At 34.6% G+C, this 22,452-nt stretch overlaps 1 protein-coding gene across 1 annotated transcript; it reads left to right on the top strand.

The window, feature by feature from the left end:
* Positions 1–9,723: 9,723 nt before the first annotated feature.
* LOC127150395 (uncharacterized) lies at positions 9,724–10,836 on the top strand. The gene has a single exon (XM_051088102.1). The coding sequence runs from the start codon at positions 9,724–9,726 to the stop codon at positions 10,834–10,836; it is 1,113 nt and encodes a 370-aa protein (XP_050944059.1).
* The last annotated feature ends 11,616 nt before the right edge of the window (positions 10,837–22,452 follow it).

Raw genomic sequence — 22,452 nt, 5'->3', positions numbered from 1 at the left:
ATGCCCTCTGCTTGCTGTGTGTTCTAGCATTGAAAGACACATTATGCGTACTAGAATTGATGTAAATTACTGTATATGTTAAGATTACTTCACAAAACTGCAACTCAGTAATAAGAGTGTGTTGATACTTGAGCTGAGGAAAGTACAAAAGAATAAATTTCTTATGCGACATGATTTACACTAAATAATGACTTTACAATGCGATATGTGAAAATGCTTTTCTATGGCATGTGATTATATGATGAAATGATTTTGAAAGAAAATGGTTCCTATGAATAGTTGTCGATGAGTTTCGAACATGTAAATCGCCTAACCTAGCGGAATGATCTTTCAATTTGAATTCATATTTCTATTTGAAACACACTTATTTTTATAGTATGTTGTGAAAAGAACATGTTGTTGGAATTTATGTCCTAAAATTAGTAGTTTTAATCATATTCTATTCAATAAACTCATTATTTAGATATTGAATACTATAATTTTAAATCAAATAAACCAAGTCCCGAGACTATTTTTGAGTAAACTTGAACTTTTGTAGAGACATAAACATGGATCAAGTTCAAGTATATAGCCTAAATAGTTTATAGTATGAATAAAGGTTGGGCGCCTTATTCAGAGAAACTATGGATGCGGCCTGCTTTGTAGTTAGTACAAACGAGGAGATCCTAAATCATTCATGTAAAGACATGATAGTGAATGCATTCTATGTAAAGTGTTTACATAAGACTGAATCCATGAAATAGTAACTTTTACGTTATAACGTCGTTTACTGTTTAAAACTTACTATCTCGATTATTGATGACCTAGGTAACTTAACTTTAATCTTGAGCTAACTATGATCTCCTATTCACATGAGATTATCGTTAGATCTGCATAGGTGAGGATAGCTCATTAACATTGGCCTAATAAGACTCCCATTTTAGAGGTAAGATCAAGTGGATAGCAGGGGAAATAAGGTGCAAGACGAAATTCACTCATACCTGCTTTAGGGTTAGTAGATAGGTTGTTCCCTTAGAGACTAAATCCAAGTCTTGAATAAGGGGCCCCACCCTCTCGTTGGCCCGAAAGGGATTCGATTTATATGTTGAACTATAAACCAATTGTTCAATAGTGGATCAGTGGAACATAAGAAGCAAGATGTAGTCTCTGGGGTAAAACGATATTTTGACCCAGTCGAGTTTACGAAAAACCTGTAAATGATTAACTTACTGATCATAGTTATATTAAATGAACGCAAATATATCTATAGTGAGGCGAGTGCAACTACGAGACTTTAGTGGAATGATATGTTAGTTAATGAATGTTGATTAGCTCGGTTTAAAAGAGCTAACCAGTTAATCTCAGATCGTTGGAGTCCATGATCCATAGGTTCATTAGGTTCCTCTACTAGCTCATGTTGAATAAACTTAGAACAATATGATGGAATGAGTCAAATTGTTCGAATTAGGCGAGGAGAGAGAAACCGACAAGTATACATTATATAGCCTTCCGATTTTAGATTAGAGATAAAGATTTATGTTTAAATGAGATTTAAATATGAAAAATATGAATTTGGATTCATCTGGAAAGCTCAAAAATATTGGTAGCAGTCAAAGTTGTAAAAAGTCAAAATGTTTACTGTTTGACTTTGAAAAATCAAACTTTTACTGGCAATATATTCAAAGATGATTTGAATCATAACAAAATGAATGTGGATTCATGCTTGGGAGGTGGAAATTAGTCAAGACGGAAAAAATTGTAAAAAGTCAAAATATTGACTTTTTGGTTTGAAAAGTCAAAGTTTGAGTTTGACCAAATGACAATTTTACCCTTTGACCAAAGTTTGTGGAAAAGTCCAATACTTTGTTGGATAATCCCACTAACTATAGTGGACTAGGTATTAGCACAATATGAAGACATTAAGCTCACTAATGGTTAGTGGGTTATGTGTTGTTGGCCTAGGGGCTTGCATGCACATGGTTTGGGTTTTGTGGCTTAAATAATTTTATTGAGGGTTTGTATTATTTATTACATTCAATAGAGTTGATACTAGGTTGTAATTGCAATAACCGGGAGAAAGAAAAAGAAAAATTTGAAGAAATCAAAGGACAGACTCGAATAAGCACTTTAAACCTGTTTAAGCCCGCGACCTGGTTCCTTACACGCATCCAGTGTCCGCCGCGTGTCCTTGCTGGTTGCGCACTACCTATTGTTGTTCTTGTCGACCTGGCTTGCACCCGAGCATTGACCTGGTACCCGTTCGACCCGATCTATGTTTTCACTTTGTGACCCGTCGCGCCCTATCCATTTTTGACCCATTTTGTTGACCCGTGCTTGGTGGTTGACTAGGTTGACTTGGGTTGGTTCAAACCCAATGGTTGGGTTTGGGCCGGTTCAAGGGTTTTATAGGTTGGTTCTGCATGTTTTTTTGGTGGTTTTTCAGCTAGTTTAAGCTGGTCGGGAGTACTTTTCTACTACACTAAATTATTATTGTAATAATTTTTTATTTTATCTTAATTTAGGAGCCAAAATCATTCCATTTTATGGTGCTTTTCAATTAAATTATACATGTGATGTATGTTTTAATTACTTTTAAATTGTATGTGCATAAAGTATGTCATATAGATTTAAAATCTCACAATATGTTAACATGTTCATATATTGAAAGAATGTTATATTTGTTATAATGTATAGTATGCATGTTAATTAATTAATATGATTCGTTAATTGTTTAGTTAGCTAAATTAATTTTGATTAAAAATGATTTAATATTATTAACTAATTAATTATTAATTTATTTAGTTTAATTAAATATGATTTAATTAAAAGTTAAATAAATTGAAATCTATATTGACTAATTTCTTTATAGATGGTTGTTGAATGTATGTTATAGGTTAGTCTTTAATTTTTGAAGTGTTATAAAATCAAGTAGACTTTAAAAAATGTATAACAAAGATAAGTTGCATGCTCACCTATGTCAAACTTATCAACCAATTTTTCATAAAATTAGGTCGATATCTTGTAAAACTGATTACAAGAGTCTCACCTGATTCGATCTTCTCAACAAGTCACATAACATGAGTAAGGTTTGAGGTTCTTAAGTTTACAGTTTACGGAACACCTGCTACCTGGAGATCGTAATCATTTCTTGAGCCTAGTTAACCTAGTTTTATGAGCATGCGTGAGAGATGTGAGATAATAAAACTGGTTTATCACCTAGACATTGTAGGTTGAAATCCGGTATAATGGTTATGCTCGGATGTTTCACTTAGACTTTGGATTTGTTTAAGTTATTCTAAATATAATCCTAAACTAATAAATTACTCTTAAAATCGTTGTAGAACACTTCAACTTGAGAGAAGTAGTGTACTTTTAGATCTAGAGTCCCTAAGAGTTCACACCGTGAGGTCCATGTAAAGCTTTGGGTCGTGCATAGGAGCAGATTCCCTTCAAAGAGTGTTTGCATGGATAAATATCATGGTGAATAGGGGAAGTAGTTCATAGTAAGTAGGTCAGGGATATGTGACAACAAATCCCATAGCTTTTTCCATTAGGTCACACAGTGAGATTCCTATAATGCACCTGCTTATATGTCTTGGAGCAACGTTCCCTTCAGAGGGTTGTGTTATAGGATTCGAAACACTGCGAACTTCAAATTTCGATAGGTTTTTTTAGATCGGTTTTCATATTGACTTTCCACTTTTTGGAGCATGTTGATTCTGATCTATGAGATCCGCAAATGGTGGGTTACACTTACAAGAATTATTAAATTGTTATTACATTCTCGACCAAAGTATAGATAACTAAGTGTTATAAAGAATATGCAATTATTCTAGAGTTAGCATCTAGTCAACATTGTCCTGGTTTAAAGGAAGAATAATCTACTACCCTTCGGTGGAGGTTATTCTAAACCTTTGAAATATCGTTGCAAAATACAAATAATGATGGGTACATTATTAGTAATTGCTAAATTAGGTTGGCTTCTTTATGATTATAGTTTTTTTGTTCTAAAAAGAATATGTTTTATCTTTTCAACATGAATAGCTCAATAGTTCAACTTTTAGCTTTCGAAAAAACTTAATGGTGATAATTATGCGGCATGAAAATCAAATCTTAACACCATACTAGTGGTTGACGATTCGAGATTTGTCTTAACTGAGGAATTTCATCAAACTCCTACCTCTAATGCTAACCGAACTAGTCGGGAAGCATATAATCAATGGGTAAAAGCTAATGAAAAAGCCCGTGTGTATATTTTTGCCAGTATATCTGATGTCTTGACAAAGAAACATGAATCCTTAGCCACGTCTAAAGAGATTATATATCACACCCCCTCTTAGATTACCTGCTAGCTTAGCTTGAAAAACAGCGTGAAGTCGATTGACATCATTCTCCTCTAACGATATCTGTCGACTCTGCTGAACTCTTGAACCTGATAAACATGCTAATCTATTTTACATGCAACACAACACAGTAGAACCTAGACCAATCATAGACCTACATGAAGTGAAACCCTGAAATAACTGATTTAGCAAGTAAACCTGATGGAGACACCATAGCCAAAAACATAACCAACAAATGTTTATGCATCTCCAACACCTAGAGCTTACACAAATTGTACACTATCTATATCTTACAAAGGCATATACAACAAAACAAAATAGACTCTATGCACAACTCTAACCATGTACTGGCAATCGATTTAGGAGCTTCAACAGACTAAGGCAGACTATTAGGCACCGGAAGCTCGATCTCTACTTGGAAGGTGAGAAAAACATTTTGGAAAGGTAAGCTATAAAGCTTAGTTCGTGACTCAGTTTAAAACTGTAAATTTAAAGATCGGAGTATGTGAAAATTTTATACATATAAATGTGTTTAATCAAGCCATAAATATAAACATAATAATAATAACAGCTTTCTCAATTACTTAACATGTATGTCATTGAAATCAAGCAAGGCATATCAAGTATATCAAAACATTCTAACTAACATGACAATTCTATGTTGTGTAGGACACGTCCAGTACACCCAACGTTTACTAGCTCTACGATATAGTGGGACTCGTCCAACACTCTTATCGTCTTTGTCGTAGTGAGTCCCTTCCAACACTCACGACAGCATCGTTGTTATGAAATAAACTCAACATCAACAACAGAATCTAACCTATGTGCACACCGCACAATATAGCCTCGGGCTCAAAGTCCCAGTCATGTAGTTAACAAAAACATCAAAAAATCATACGAAAACATTTTAACATTCTTGCTATCTTTATCTTTCGTAAAACTCAAGCTAACTCAGATTGTTCGTGGAAAATTGAAAATCTAAAAACAATACTTGCTTAAAATGATATTGTTTCGCTACTTTTTAGAAAATCGATAATAACATGCTCATATATAAATTTCATCATTGAACTTAAGCTTGAACTTATGCTTGAAACTGTTCATATAAATCATGTATTATTCATAGAAATATAATCATAGATAACAATTTAGAAATTTGTTTTGTCACTCACAGCCTTGGGCTAGTTCCCTAAAGTGTAGACTCGGACTATTTTATCTTGGCTTGTCAAACAAACCAAAACTGAGTGTCAAAACCTTATATATTCTTGTATCTTTATACTAACTTAAGATTACGCACAAAACATGACATTCAACAATTCCAAACTTAGACATAAAAGAGTATTTCACCTATTTCCCTAGAATTTTTCAGATTTAACAGCTTAATTTCAAACATTCATAACTTTCACAATACTTTACTAAAATTAATTTACTTTATATCAAACTCTTCATTTTTAAATCCTCTATGACTTAATTGAAGGAAAGAGAATGAGATTCTCAATATATTGCTACAAAAATATCTCGAAACAGAGAGAATCCAAAATCAGTCTTTTGCTATCCCATGACTTGCTTCTGAAATTAATCTTACTTCCAATCATTTTTAGATCACAGAATCTTCATACAAGTTGTAGAAATTTTTTTAATCTTTTCAACCGTACCAAATATAGCTCCTAACTCTCTCTGTACTATCTGACAAACTTGAAAATCTAGAGGCTTCACAATTTCATACACCAAACTGTAACCTAAATGCCTCTTTAAGAAACACTAATCTAAAATCAGAATTTGCTCATGCTTCCATCATAAAACTTGTTAGAAATTGAATAAAATTTCAAAAAAAAAAAAACTTCACCTTTTAATTCCTTTTGAGCAGTGCAAATCTACTAAAAGATCAAAGGATGTCTGTGAACACTAAGCTTCTGTCATGGTTGTCTATCCGTTCATGTTTTTATTTATCTCTTTCATCTTAGTTCACAACTCTTTCCTCTTCTTCTTCTTCCTCAGACTTTACCTCAAGATCCCTCTAAAAGTTTTGTAAAAAATTGATGGAGACATGGTTTGGTGGTGGAGAGAAAACAAAGAACATGTTGGCACTTAAATTCTTTTTCATCCCATTCTCTCCCTCTTTCTTTATTCTCATTTTTTTTAATTAACTTTTCTTTTCTTTCTTTCTTTTTACATCAATAGACAATTCCACCTTTTTTTTTATTTTTTCTTTTATTTTATTTTTTTTTGAAAAAATTCGAAATTGATTAACACAATTTGAACCAAAACCTTTGCATTTTCTTCTTCAACAACTTAAATTCAACTTCCTAAAATATGTCAATAGCAAACAAATCCAAGGAAAATCTCGAGTTTAGATTATGGATTCATTAAGGGAAATGTTTGGGCAACCAGAATGGTCTCTAAGACACGAGACAATCAAATACATTTATACTAAACGTATGAGGGAGGGGACCTTTATTAGAGAACATGTCCTAGACATGATGTACTTCAACATCGTCGAAGTAAATGGTGGTGCCATCAAAGAGACTAATCAGGTTAGCTTTATCTTAGAGTCTCTTTTAAGGAGCTTCATACCATTTCAAACAAATGTGTCTCTGAACAAGATAGAGTTTAATCTAACAACCCTTTTGAACGAGCTCTAGCGATTCTAGAACCTTATCATGGGTAAAGAGAAGCAAGTGAAAGCAAATGTTGCTATCACAAAAAGGAAGTTTTCAAGAGGATTGTCCTTTAAAACCAAAGTTTGATCCTCAAAACCTAATTCTCAAATAAAGAAGAAGGAAAAGGGGAAGACTCCCAAATAGAACAAGGGAAAGAAAGTTGTAAAGAAAGGTAAGTGTTACCACTACTACCAGAACGGACACTGGTTAAGGAATTGCACAAAGTGCCTTGTAGAGAAAAAAACAGAAAAGGAAACGCAAGGTAAATATGATTTACTAGTTGTTGAAACATGTTTAGTGGAATATGAAAATTCAACCTAGATATTAGATTCAGGAGCCACTAACCACATTTGCTTCTCATTTCAAAAAAATAGTTCTTGGAAAAGACGTTGAGAAGACGCACTCTCAAGGTTTGAATAGAAGAGATGGTCTCAGCTGAAACAGAGAGAGATTTAAAGTTGTATTTTGGAGATAGATATAACATACTTAAGAATGTCTTATTGTTAGGGATATTTTAGACCTAACATTATTAGACTAATTTTTCCCAACCTTTATCCATTTACTCATTGAAATGTCAATTTTATGCAATATGAAACTTCACCCCGATACGAGTCCAACACCACTGAAATCACTTAAATCGGAGTTATAACGAAGAAGAACTATCAAGGCAAAACCGGAAAATTGGACGAACCAAATCGTGCCACGTCCAATCACAAGATCACGCCATGCGTCAGCCGCGAAGTCACGAGTTCGAACCCCAGGCGCGCTTCTATGTTCCTTTCATTTTTCGCGCGACCCGAAATATGACCCGACAACCCGATCCGTGAACCGATTCGTGACCCACGCCCCGCCACGTTTCGCTCCCTCGTCCACGTGCACCTCTCCCCTATCGTGAGTTCGAATCTTAGCAGCTGCAATTCTTTTTTTATTTTTTTCTCTTCAATTGGGCCAACCCAAGACCCGATCCAAACCCATTTTTGACCCAGTTCATCATTTTCCCAAAAATTTACTACAAAATGGCAGTTTTGAAAACTAATTCCAATTTTTTCTCTCATTTTCCCTTCTATAAAATCCCTCATATTTTTTGGGAGAGAGAAGAAATTTTAAGTAAAAAAAAACTCCCTTTCACATTCAATTCTTGTAGCAAATTCTTGAAACTCTATCAATAAAGATTATTTTTGTTAAATAAGTGGATTCTTTCCTCAACATTTTTTCAAAAATTTCATCAATCTTCATGGGCTAAGGTAATCTTTTGAGACTTTTACTTGGATAAATTACCATGTTTTCTTTGAGAATTAAATTCTTTTCTATATCTTTTCAATTTTTTATTTGATTGCTTGTTCTCCTTTGCAATTTCTTTTGAAATTTCAATAAAACAAATACGTTTTTCCCATCAATTTTTCATTGAAATTTCTTTATAGATTCTTAAAGTGTTGAACTTAAGTTTTGATTTGCAATGGTTTGTTATGTTGAATTAATTGTTGAGATTGTCTTTAATTTTCTACTAATTGATTCTTGCATAACAAGTTTGAAATGGGCATCAAGATTTGCTAAGGGTAGTGGTTATCCCCTCCTTAGCAAATCTTGAATAGGATAAATTTTGCCTCAGTTTGAACATGCTTTGGTCGCTTAGATTAATCATGTTTTAATAGAGATTTGGTTACTTTCTTTTTGTAAAAATTTCATTCTTGTAAATTCAAGAAAAGATTAATTAGTCTTCTTTCTTTTTCAATGATAAGAAACATGGTAATTACCCAAGAAAAAGTCTTTCTACTAAACTTGAAAGAAAAACTTTACTTGAATTACTTGTTGTCACTAATCATTCCTTAATACTCGTTCTTTACTATAGTTCAAAAATTACTTCCACAAACTCCCACTTTTTTGTGTTTCTAATTTTCTTTTAGATCTTGAAGCTACTAATCGACCTTGTTTGTGAGTCTTGAAGTTTTGAATCCTAAGTGCTCTCTAGGGTTCGACACCCTTCTTCCTCATACTACTCTCAATTTCCACAAAGGTAAGAAGGGTTAAAAAGATAACTTTGAAAGGTAATTGAGGTAATCCCTAACCCTCATATTTCATCTAGTCTTTCTCTATTCTTGTATTCTTTTATTTTAAACTAGGAATAAATTCTTGTTTTGTCACACTTACATCTATAACAACCTATCATTTTGATAACGACTTACCTCGAATAATATCCTTTCAAAAATGGCGTCGTTGCTGGGGAGCACGGTGTGGTTTTCAAGACTTTTGATTTCAAACTTTCTTTTAAAGTTTCTTGATTCTTATATTCATTTTGTAATAAAAAAAATATAGGCATAAAAAGATCGTGTAGAATTTTTTGTGTTCTCTCTTCTCCTTTCTTGCATGACCCATTCTTCAAATTTAGAATTTTCTTACTTTGAAGATTTAAATAGGGAGGTTCGTAGAATTAGAAGAGAAAGGAAAGAAGAGAATAGCATCCCCAATCTTTCTAACCAAGAACCTTTAAGAGGTTCAAAACCTAGCCTATATTCTTCTTTAGATCCAAACCTTGGTAGAGGGAATATGGGTGAAGTTAGAGAAAAGACCCTTAGAGAGCTTGCCGAGCCCGATGAAGACCAAAGACCTCTTTGTATAGTCATACCCCCACCACTCAACCTTTTGAATTAAAACCGAGACTTATCCATCTTTTGTCCATCTTTAAAGGAAGTTCCGGAGAGGACCTACACAAACATCTTAAGGATTTTCATATGGTTTGTGATTCCATGAGGCCTCACGGTATCTCGAAAGAACAACTAAATTTACGAGCCTTTCCTTTTTCCCTTACGGATGTAGCAAAGAGATGGCTCTACTACGTAGAACCGGGTTCCATAACCACTTGGGGTAGTCTAAAAAAGAAATTCTTAGAGAAATTTTTCCCCGCCTCTAGAGCAAACAATATTAGGAAAGAAATTTATGGGATAAGACAAGCCTTTGGAGAATCCCTCTCGAAATACTGGAAAAGATTCAAAGAGCTTTGTGCTAGCTTTCCACACCATCATATTTCCGACCCTTCTTTAATTCAATATTTTCACTCCGGTCTTTTGTCTTTTGATAGGAATACGATAGATGTGGTGGCAGGAGGAGCTCTAGCCGACAAGACACCCACCGAAGCACGGGAGCTCATTTCAAGAATGGTTGAAAATTCTCAAAGCTTTGGGAGTAGAGCATCGGAGCTTGACAATTCTCTAACAAAAGAGGTAAGTGAATTAAAATCACAAATGTTAAATATGACTACTCTTCTTACTTCTTTTGTACAAGGTACTCCTCCTAAAGTAACCAAGTGTGGAGTTTGTGGCTTGGTTGGTCATCCAAATGACAAATGTCTCAAGGTGATCGAGGATGTAAACATTGTTCGAAGATATGACCCCCACAGTAATACATACAATTCGGGGTGGAGAGACAACCCAAACTTAAGATGGGGGAATGACAACCAAAAGCATACACAAGCACCATCCACCTCTTCAAACCAAGGTACGAATCTTGAAGATATTATCAAAGCTTTGGGAACTAACACTCTTTCTTTTCAACAAGAGATGAAACAACAAATGACTCAACTTACCACCGCCATAAGCAAGATGGATGGGAAAGGCAAACTTCCGGCTCAACCAGACTATGCTAATGTAAGTGCAATTTCACTAAGGAGTGGTAAGATTCTTGACACTCCTACCACCAAAGAGAAAAAGGTAACTTCCAAACCCTTACCTCTTAATAGTAAGAATGAGTCTAAGGAAGAAAAGGTTGAAATAAACCCCTCACCATCTAATTCTAAAAATGATAAATCTCTTCTTAATGATTTTACTCCTACATACATAAACCTCTTTTTCCCTCAAGGTTGACTCCAAAAAAGAAGGAAACACCCAAGGAGGAAGAACTCTTGGAGATATTTAGAAAGGAGCAAATCAACTTGCCCCTTCTCAATGCAATCCAACAAGTCCCGAGGTATGCAAAGTTTCTAAAGGAGTTGTGTACCAACAGGAGGAAAACAAAAGAAAGACTAATGGTAAGTCAAAATGTTTCGGCTCTTCTTAAGAATAATATTTCGCAAAAATGCAATGACCCCGGTATGTTTTCTCTACCTTGTGTAATAGGAAATAGGCCAATTTCTCATGGAATGCTTGACTTAGGAGCATCCATAAATGTCATGCCATACAACGTCTTTAAAGATCTAGAACTCAATAATTTGCAAAAAACTAATGTATGCATACAACTAGCTGATAGATCTTTTATTTCACCATTAGGAATAGTTGAAGATGTCCTTGTGAAAATTGACAAACTAATTTTTCCGGCGGATTTTTACATATTAGAAATGAATGAAGCATGCCTAAAACTATCTCACTCTATTTTATTAGGATGACCTTTCCTTAAAACTGCAAAAGCCATGAGACATCCGGATAAATGCTTGTCTTTATGTTCATTAGAATTGCATGATGAAGTTGATGAATTGTCTATACATGATGAATTGATGAAGTTGATGAATTGTTTATACATGATGAATTTTTGAACAAGAAAAGGTTGAAAATAGAGAATTGTTAGAACCCAATGTTGACTATGCTTTAGAAAAAAATAATTGTGATAATCTTTTCTTTTCTCCACAGAAACTAGGGATTGAGCTCAAAACTCTCCCACCACACTTGAAATACATATTCTTAGGAAAAAAGAATACGTTTCTCGTAATCATCTCAAGGGAACTAAACCAACAACAAGAAGAAAGACTTATCGAAGTCTTGAAGAAGAAAAAGCAAGTCATTGGTTGGACTCTTGACGACATCAAGGGCAGATCTCCCACTTTTTGCATGCACCGTATTTCCACGCCATACATATCCTCAAACGAACGGACAAGCCGAAACTTCTAATCGAGAGATAAAAAATATCATAGAGAAAATCGTCAACACAAAAAGAAAGGATTGGAGCCTCCACCTCAACGATGCACTTTGGGCATACCGAATGGCCTATAAAACTCCAATTGGCACATCTCCGTTCAAGCTTGTGTACGATAAGCCTTGTCATATCCCTATAGAAATAGAACATAAAGCATATTGGGCTTTTAGGCAATGCAATTTATCTCTCTTAGAAGCTGGCGAGAAAAAATTTCTAGATTTGCTAGAATTAGAAGAATTAAGATTAGAAGCATATGAAAATTCTAGGATTTACAAAGAAAAGACTAAACTTTTGCATGATAAAAAAATCTTAAGAAAGGAATTTGAAATAGGGCAAAAAGTTCTTTTATATAATTCTTCTATTAAACTCATGCCCGAAAAGTTAAAATCTAAATGGCTTGGTCATTTTTTTGTGGGTGATTTCTCTACTTTTGGTGTAGTTTCCATAAAAAGTCTTGACAGAGGAAAAAAATTCAAAGTAAATGGGCATAGACTGAAAATATTCCACGAAGGACAATCCGTACAACAATGTTCTATAGAAACACTTTCTCTACCCCTCTACATATAAAGCCGAAGCAGCCAGGCATAAAAAATGTTATCGCTTTCTGTCTTTACTTTTCTTTAATTTCCATCTTTTTAATTTTTCCTAGATTAGTTTTGAATTGAATAAAATTGAGAGAAATCCCTTTTTTAATATGTAGGGCAACTTTACTTGAAGAAATCAAAGAATCATAAAAGGAAGCAACCACTTCGCTTTGAAGCAAGCTTTAAAATCAAAGTCCTCAAATCCATGGGAGTTTTCTGTTCCTCGGTATTTTCATACATTTTTTTACATAAATATGCTTTGAGGACAAAGCAAAGTTTTTAAATTGGGGGTGGGTAACTAGTTGTTAAACTATGTTGCTAATTTGTTTTCCTTTAAAATTGACCAAAATTTTTTGTTAGTATTATTCAAAATGCATGAATGAAATGAATGTTGTTTGCTTGAATGAATGCTTGCAAAAGAAAATGCATGGATGTTAACTTTTTTGTAAAGTTTCTTATGATGATTGCGTATGATACACCTCTCTTAGCAATTTTTGCTTTGATTTTAAATAAGATAAAGAACCATTTATGAAATTGAGGTTAATTTTTAAACTTTTCATCCCTTTAACTCATGAATTAGAAAAAATCCCTTTGTCGAGCCACGACGAACCTAGTACTCTTTAGAAAAGGATAGAATGCTTAAATTCGCTTGTTGTCACCTTGAAAGAACGGTCAATCATAGAACCTAATAGATTAAATTCAAGATTAGAGTTAGCCAAGCCGGAGTTAAGAAAAAAACTGGCTACCAAAAATAAAATAAAAATAAAAAAATAAAAAAAAAAGTAGCAAAATGCATACTTTTAGCAAAATATTTCTATAAAAAAAAGTACGATTAAGTTGAACGTTAGGATTTTTTTCGTGATCAGCTAGGATTACCCGATGTTAGTGAGGTACGAATCCCTACGGAAAAAGCCTATCCTTTGCCTTAATAAAATTCGTACAATTCTATCTTAGAATTTTTCTAGCTAGTTTCAATGTTTTTACCGAGGGCCGAGTTTAAGGAGGGATCCTTCCCACTTCAGAGTAGAGGGAAAACAAGCCTAGGGCATTTTTTAATTCTTTCGAAGCATGTCTAATGAGTCAAAATAGCAAAACTTAGATGTTTTATCTAAACATAATTTCAATAAATGAACTTTATTAAAACTCAACCTCAAATTGACTACTTGCTTCTCTTAAATATTTAATTGATAATAAAAAATTACTTTGTTAAATTGTTAAGGCATGAGTAACATCCTTTGCATATTTGTTTGAAAACATCATCAAAATTTTTGCATGATTGTTTGAGTTCAATTCTTGCAAAATAATGTGTGAATCCCTTGCATGATGAATGACTGAATGTTAGCACATTTTTTATTTTCTTGCTTGGGACGAACAAGTATTAAGTTAGGGCTATTTTAGACCTAACATTATTAGACAATTTTTTCCCAACCTTTATCTATTTACTCACTAAAATGTCATTTTTATGTAGAATATGAAACTTCACCCCGATACGAGTCCAATGCCACTGAAATCACTTAAATCGAAGTTATAATGAAGAAGAACGGTCAAAAACAAGTTCAAGGACAAAATCGGGAAATTGGACGAACCAGATCGTGCCATGTGGCATCACCAGATCACGCCACGCGTCCACCGCAAAATCACAAGTTCAAACTCTAGGCGCGCCTCTATTTTTCCTTTCATTTTCTACGGGACCCAAAATCCGACCCGACAACCCAATCTGCGAACCGGTTCGCGACCCACGCTCCTGCCACGTGTCGATCCCTCGTCCGCGCGCCTCTCCCCCATCGTGAGTTTGAATCTTAGAAGCTGCAATTCTTTATTATATTTTTTTCTCTACAATTGGGTCAACCCAGGACCCGATCCAAACCCATTTGTGACCCAATTCATCATTTTCCCCAAAATTAACTGCAAAATGGCAATTTTTAAAACTAATTCCACTTTTTTCTCCCATTTTTCCTTCTATAAAATCCCTCATATTTTTTGGGAGAGAGAGAATAAATTTCAAGTAAAAAAAAAACTCTCTTTCTCATTCAATTCTTATAGCAAAATTTTGAAACTCTACCAATAAAGATTACTTTTGTTAAATAAATGGATTCTTTCCTCAACATTTTTTCAAGAATTTCATCAATCTTCATGGGCTAAGATAATCTTTTGAGAATTTTTCTTGGGTTAAATTACCATGTTTTCTTTTAGAATTAAATTCCTTTCTATATCTTTTCAATTTTTTATTTGATTGCTTGTTTCCCTTTGCAATTTCTTTTGAAATTTCAATAAAACAAATAAGTTTTTCCCATCAATTTTTCATTGAAATTTCTTTACAAATTCTTAAAGTGCTGAAGATAAATTTTGATTTACAATGGTTTGTTATGTTGAATTAATTATTGAGATTGTCTTTAATTTTCTACTAATTGATCCTTGCATAACAAGTTTGAAATAGGCATCAAGATTTGCTAAGGGTAGTGGCTATTCCTTAGCAAATCTTGAATAGGATAAATTTTGCCTCGGTTTGAACATGCTTTGGTCGCTGAGATTAATCATGTTTTAATAGAGATTTGGTTACTTTCTTTTTGTAAAAATTCCATTCTTGTAAATTCAAGAAAAGATTAATTAATCTTCTTTCTTTTCAATGATAAGAAACATGGTAATTACCCAAGAAAAAGTCCCTCTACTAAACTTGAAAGAAAAACTTTACTTGAATTACTTGTTGTCACTAATCATTCCTTAATACTCGTTCTTTACTATAGTTCAAAAATTACTTCCACAAACTCCCACTTTTTTGTGTTTCTAATTTTCTTTTAGATATTGAAGCTACTAATCGACCTTGTTTGTGAGTCTTGAAGTTTTGAATCCTAAGTGCTCCCTAGGGTTCGACACCCTTCTTCCCCATACTACTCTCAATTTCCACAAATGTAAGAAGGGTTAAAAAGATAACTTTGAAAGGTAATTGAGGTAATCTCTAACCCTCATATTTCATCTAGTCTTTCTCTATTCTTGTATTCTTTTATTTTAGACTAGGAATAAATTCTTGTTTTGCACACTTACATCTATAACAACCTATCATTTTGATAACGACTTACCTCGAATAATATCCTTTCACTTATATGTATCACAAATGAAAAGAAATTTAATATCTATCTCTTGTATTTTGGAACATATGTATAAAATATTTTTTGAAATTAATGAAGCGTTTGTTTTCTATAAAGGTATTCAAGTGCTATACTTGAAAACAACTTATATATGTTAAGACCAACACAAGTAAATTTTGTCTTAAATACTGAAATGTTTAGAACAGTCGAAACTCATAATAAAATACAAAAAGTTTTTTCTAATGCCTATTTATGACACTTAAGACTTGGTCATTTAAATCTTAATAAGATTGGGAGATGGGTTAAAAGTGGACTTCTAAGTCAGTTAGAAGATAACTCTTTACCTCATTGGTAATCTTGCCTTGAAGGAAAAATGACAAGAGATCTTTTAGAGCCAAAAGGTCTACGAGAAATTTCATCACATTGATAACGTTGAACTTGATTTCTTTATTATTAAACCGCATTGTCAACTCCCCTTGGTGGATGATAACTTGTAGAAATACAAGTTACTGTACCCTTTTATGTAAAATAATAAAGTCTAATCCCATGAGAATAGAAGAAAACAAGGGAAAAAGTAAGTGATTTGATTAATCTATGAATAGCATTATACAAAATAACCTCATCCCTGTTTATTGCATTTTAGTGTTCTTATCGCAAGATTAGGCAAAAGAAGTGAAGCTCAGCAATATAACATTTACGCGAGGAGACGCATCGAGCTAATATGGTGACAAACAAGCAAGCTAGGCAATTTGAGGCACTAACAGATAAATGTGGTTGGCGCGAATGTCAAAAAAAGGACAAAAAGACGTATGTGCAACGCTGATACAACTTTTTAGAAGCATTAATGACGTGTGGGATGTCCTGTCTGTTGGAATTTATGTCATAAAACTCGTAGTTTGTAATCATATTCTTTTCAATAAAATTGTTATTGAGAATTCGAATACTATATTCTTAAATCCAATAAACTAAGATCCCAAGGCTATTTTGAGTAAACTTGAACTTTATGTAGATGAATAAAGTTTATAGTAAATGAATAAATGTTGGGCGCCTTATTCAGAGATACTATGGATGCGGTCCGCTTTGTAGTTAGTACAAACGAGGTAATCCTAAATCATTCATGTAGAGACATGAAAGTGGGGGCATCCTATGTAAAGGGTTTTACATAAGACATAACCATGAAATAGTCACTTTACGTTATAATGTCGTTTACTGTTCAAAACTGACTATCTCGATTATTGATGACCTAAGTAACTTAATCTTAATCTTGAGCTAACTGTGAACTCCTGTTCACACGAGATTATCCTTAGATCTGTATAGATGAGGACAACTCATTAGTGTTGGCCCAATAAGCCTTCCATTTCAGGGGTAAAATCGGGTGGATAGCTGGAAACATAGGGTGCAAGACGAAATTCACTCCTACCCATTTTAGGGTTAGTAGATAGGTTGTTCCTTTAAGGTCTAAATCCAAGTCGTGAATAAAGAGGCCCCACCCTCTCATTGGTCCGAGAGAGATTTGGTTTATATGTTACACCTTAAACCAATTGTTCAATAGTGGATCAGTGGGACTTAAGGAGAAAGATGTAGTCTTGGGGTAAAATGAAACTTTTCGACCCAGCCAAGCTTACGCAAAACCTGTGAAAGATTAACTGACTGATCATGGTTATATCAAATGGACACAAATATATCTATAGTGAGGGGAGTGCAACTACGAGACCTTAGTGGAATGACCTGTTAGTTAACGAATATTGATTAGCTCGGTATAAAAGAGTTTAGCCTGTTAATCTCGGATTGTTGGAGCCCATGACCTATAGGTCCATTAGGTTCCCCTGCTAGCTTATATGGAATAAACTTAGAACAGTATGATGGAATGAGTCAAATTGTTTCAAATAAGAGAGGAGAGAGAAACTAACAAGTATATGTGATAAAGCCATCAGATTATAGATTACTAATAGAGCTTTATGCTTAAATGAGATTTAAATATTAAAGATATGAATGTGGTTTCATACTCGGAAGCTCAAAAAAGATGAAAATAGTCAAAGTTGTAAAAGTCAAAATGTTGACTTTTGACTTTTTTTAAAAAGTCAAACTTTAACCGGCAATATATTCAAATGTAATTTGAATATTGAGAAAATAAATGTGGTTTCATGCTCGAAAGGTCAAAATTAGTCAAGACGGACAAAATTGTAAAAAGTCAAAATGTTGACTTTTTGGTTTGAGAAGTTAAAGTTTGACTTTGACCAAATGACAATTTTACCGTTTGACCAAAGTTAGTAGGAAAATCCAACATTTTGTTAGATAAACCCACTAACTATAGTGGGTTAGGTGTTAGCAAATTATGAAGACATTAAGCCCACTAATGGTTAATGGGTTATGCGTTGTTAGTCAATGTATTTGCATGCACATGCAACCTTGCATGTAAAGTCTCTATAAATTGGACTCTTAGAACCTCAAGTAAAAAGGTTGGTTACTTTTCAAAAGAACAAAAATTGGGCTACTGATTTTAAAAACTAAAAACCCATTTTTTTCACATTTTATTTTCTATCTTCTCTCTCTCTCTCTCTCTCTCTCTCTCTCTCTCTCTCTCTCTCTCTCTCTCTCTCTCTCTCTCTCTCTCTCTCTCTCTCTCTCTCTCTCTCTCAATTTTATTCATCATCAATTGGTCCACAATCCGATTATGAGTCCAACCTAGTGGTGGTTCAAGCATCAATCGGAGCTTCGAACGTAAGTTTTTCCTAAAAAATCCTAATTTTAACCTTATTTTGATTTAGGGTTTTTTTATTAATTAATTGCAATTAGGGTAGAATTTCGGTCTTTCTTCTGTCCTAGTCGTTTAATCTCTATCACTGTCAACATCAGTCATCTACTATAAATAGAGCCTTTCACTTTATAAAAAGTTGTGCAAAATTTGGCCGGAGAGCAAGTCCTACATTGTCCTCTTCTCTCTTCCCCTGAGTTTTAGGTGACAACTTAGAACAAAAGAGAGAGAGAGTTCGTCACTTTCATCTTCCCCCTCATCGAATTGGCAAAAATCAGAGTCAAAGAGTATGAGAAATCATACTTTGAGGTGTAACACCTTCTTCTGTATTTCATTTTTATTTTTATTATATTGATTTCTAAGATTTACCTTATGGTCGAGAGGCCTAACGTTATTTTATTCAAAGCAATGCACTTCTTCATCCATTCTCCCATTTTTGTATTACTTTTCATGTTCAATCTATTTGATTAACTTTGTAGTAATGAAATGTGTTTTTAATACCTAGAGAACATAATGTCTGCGTTATGAGTTTTGTTGAGTTAAACGCAAATGTCAAATCATTGTTCATTCGAGAGAAGAACATTGACGTTGATTGTAATCACCTGAAAAGTTTGAACACGCATTTAGCGAAGCAAATGGCAAGAAGATTGTAGCAATACAATCTTGTTGTCAAGTTTGTTCTTTGCACATGTTGCAAAGATGCCAATGTGTGTGGCAAAAGCACCGAGAGGATGTCCATCTTAATTAAGGAGAAATTACTAATAATGTGTTCAAGATAATTAGATATAAATCAAAGCTTAACTTTATGTATTTGAATCTCGAAAGGCGAGCAAGTATGAAAATGATGTTGAGAGGCTATTTACCCTAATTCGAAGTTAATAGATGCTTTATATCGTCTTAAATTATTAAAGCACAATTCCTTGCAACTAGATAATTAAACTATTCCTTCCTTACCATGCCTAAACATGACTTCAATTTCCATTTCCATTATCTTGCCATGCTCACCTTGCACTGCCAAGAACCTTAGTATAAATACGTAGGATATAATTATACTATGTATAACTTTACTGTATAGTTTACATCGCATCCTTTATTGTGCAATAAGAGAATCAAGAGCATAAATTCCCTGTGCTCGACACTGAATAAGAGCTTAAATTCCCTTTGTTCAACTATTAACTTGCCAGGAAATCTCCCTTTGCTTACACTTGGGCGATAGGAGAGGATAACTTGTACAAAATGCATATCTTTAGAAAGTTAGCAATACATGAATAGGAATGCACCTTTTAACGCATAACTCAATTTAGTTGCCTATTAGTCGCTCACTTAGATCTCATAATAATAAATCCACGATAGAAACCTACGCATACAAAATACCTTAAGCAGTGGACATCTATAAGGGCACTAGCAATTGACAGAAATGGTCACTCCAAAATGATTGCCACCTTCTGATTAACTTCGTAGACTAGAGAATGACAAAATATGCGGGAAATAGAAATTTGTCCACCTTCACCAAAATGTCTTCAATTTTGCCCTAAGGCTTTGCAATGGATCCTCATATGTGTTGGTTGAACTTCCCATATCTCTAATTTCTTGCACATAGAAAGAGGCATCAAGTTGATGCTCGCCTTAAGGTCGCATAGAGCACGACCAAGATCCATTCTGAGTATTGAACAAGGTACTGTGAAGCTATCACGGTTTATCATCTTCTCGAGTAACCCATTCTTGAAGACGTCATTTATTGCTTGCGTTAGTTGGAGCTATTGTTTCGCAATCATTCAACCTTTTTTTCTTTGCCAAGATGTGTTTTAGGAACTTGACATAGAGAGACATTTGCTCTAATGCATAAATGAATGGGATGTTGATGTGAAGCTGCTTCAAAACGTCTAATAACTTGTAAAACTGTTGATTGTCGCCTTTCTTCTTTAAGCGACCAAGAAATGGAAGAGGCGACAAAGAATTCGAGCTTGTCACCTAGGTAGATGTTTTGCTGCTTTGTTCATCTCACCTCATACATTCCTATTCCTTCTTTGGTGCGTTGTTATTTTGCAAGGAAGAAACATTATTAGTTAAAGAGAAACTTAAGAGATTGGAATTGTTACTTAAGTTGCCAAACTTGGCAAAAGACGTAGAAGTGAAATTTTTACTTTCGATTTTAGGGTCGCGGATGGTCAAATTCCTTCTGTTTCTCAGTGTCACAACTTGAGACTTCTCTTTTCCAGATCCCTTCGCTTGGCTTGGCGTTTTAGTATTACTCGGGATGGATCCCCTTGGCCTACGGGAGAAGTCACTGGCCAACTACTTTAATTGTAATTCCAGATTCTTGATAGATGTGGCTTGGGATTGCAGAAGAGTATCATTCCCTTTGCATGTATTTGCGAAGAAGGGTCTCTGTAGAGGAGGATGAGGGTGAAGTAGTGGTGGTGGCTTGCTGATGGTGAGGTGCTAAATGTGTGGTCTATCATTGTATTATCTTTGGCGATAAGTAGGTGTTTCACCACGATAATTTGCTCGACCATCCTAATGCCTCTGATTTTTTTGCTCTTAACCTCCCCGACTGAAGTTAGGGTGATCACTCTACCCCACATTGTATATGTTAGAATAAGGGTCATTTTTCATATAGATGATGGTTTCAATATTGAGTGGCTATGTGTCAGTGTTATGAGAAACTTTGCATCCCACACAACCCAATTCAAACACCTGTTGTACCGAGTGAACGGAACTTCTCGCAGCATTCACTTTTGATAACACATGGATTGTAGCATCTTATTCATCTCGACGAATTGTCCTTGAAGTGCCACCATCGTGTTTTTATCCACTCTCTCATCTATCCTTTCTCTACTTCCTATGTTTCCACTATTCTCTTGTCACGAGCCAAAACCATCATCTCATCATTCTTGACTGTTGTTAGCCATAGCGTCCAACGTTGTTTTAATCTAGTTATATGAACTTCTCAGCATCCCTCCTATAAACACAGCATCAGTAGTCTGCCATGTATCCTCACTTAGCCCAAAGTAAAATTGCTCCATAAAGACACATTCATGTATGCTATGATGGGGACATGCTTTCACCATTCTCTTAAATCTTGGTGGCCTGAACCTTCACCAGGCGTTAATTAGATTCTCTCTATCTCTCTGTCAGAAGGTCATCAAGTCCTGCCTTCTTCTAGCATTTTTTGTGGATGGTATAAAATTTTTCATGAATTTTTCAATCAAATCGTCCCATGTTGTTGCCTCTCCTTATTCTAGAAAGTTTTCTCATCCATTGGCCTTATAGCGACTTATGAAGGGAAAAAGCACAAAGCGCAGCTCATCCCTTGAAATTTTGGGCATATTGAATAAGGCACAAATAAAGTAAAAATTTCTAATGTGATCGTGTGGATCATCACGTATGTGTCCACCAAACTGCTTCGCTTTTTTAAATCATCTAGAGCATGACTAGTTTGATTTCAAACCTTGCATTCTCGCCAAATGAAGGGTAGGCGATACTAGGGTTGAAATTGTAAAGATTAGTTGAGGCATACGACCTTATGGGTTTGTCTAGGTCATAGGTTAAATAGAAAAGGTTTTATTTTTAGGCACATTGGTTGGCAAGGGATCTTTTTTTAAAATAATGTATTTTAAAAACCTAATGTCAAAAATAGGGTGGAAGCCAAACTAACAAAAATAGGGTAGTTTTGTGGAAGTCGTGTACCCCGTACACGACTTTGCTTGCGTGGGCCCCACTTCCTTTATTTTAAAATTTAAAGATATTGAATATATATATTTTTTTTATTTATTTAATTTTTAATACGTGGGTCCCACAGGTTTTTAATTTTTAAATTTAAAGATATTATATACGTGGGCCCTACCCTACCCCCATCATCTTCTCCTCGCCGTCCTCCATCATCTTCTTCTCATCCCTTTCCATTCGCCGTCCTCCACCATTTTCTTCTCATCCCTCTCCATTTTCCCACAGCGGTCGACGCATGATAGGGTGGAGGATGGCGGCGAGCGACGAGATTCATTTTTCGCCGGGAGTCAATTTCCTACCTTGTCGCTCGCCGCCGTCCTCCACCCTATCTTTTCGATTTGTCCTCGCCTCAATCACCTCCGTCCTCCACCCTATCACTGTGGGAAAATGGAGAGGGATGAGAAGATGGTGGAGGACGAC

Source organism: Cucumis melo, chromosome 7 (assembly GCF_025177605.1).
Source record: "Cucumis melo cultivar AY chromosome 7, USDA_Cmelo_AY_1.0, whole genome shotgun sequence".
Classification (NCBI taxonomy): domain Eukaryota; kingdom Viridiplantae; phylum Streptophyta; class Magnoliopsida; order Cucurbitales; family Cucurbitaceae; genus Cucumis; species Cucumis melo.
This window is presented reverse-complemented; position numbering and strand designations above follow the sequence as displayed.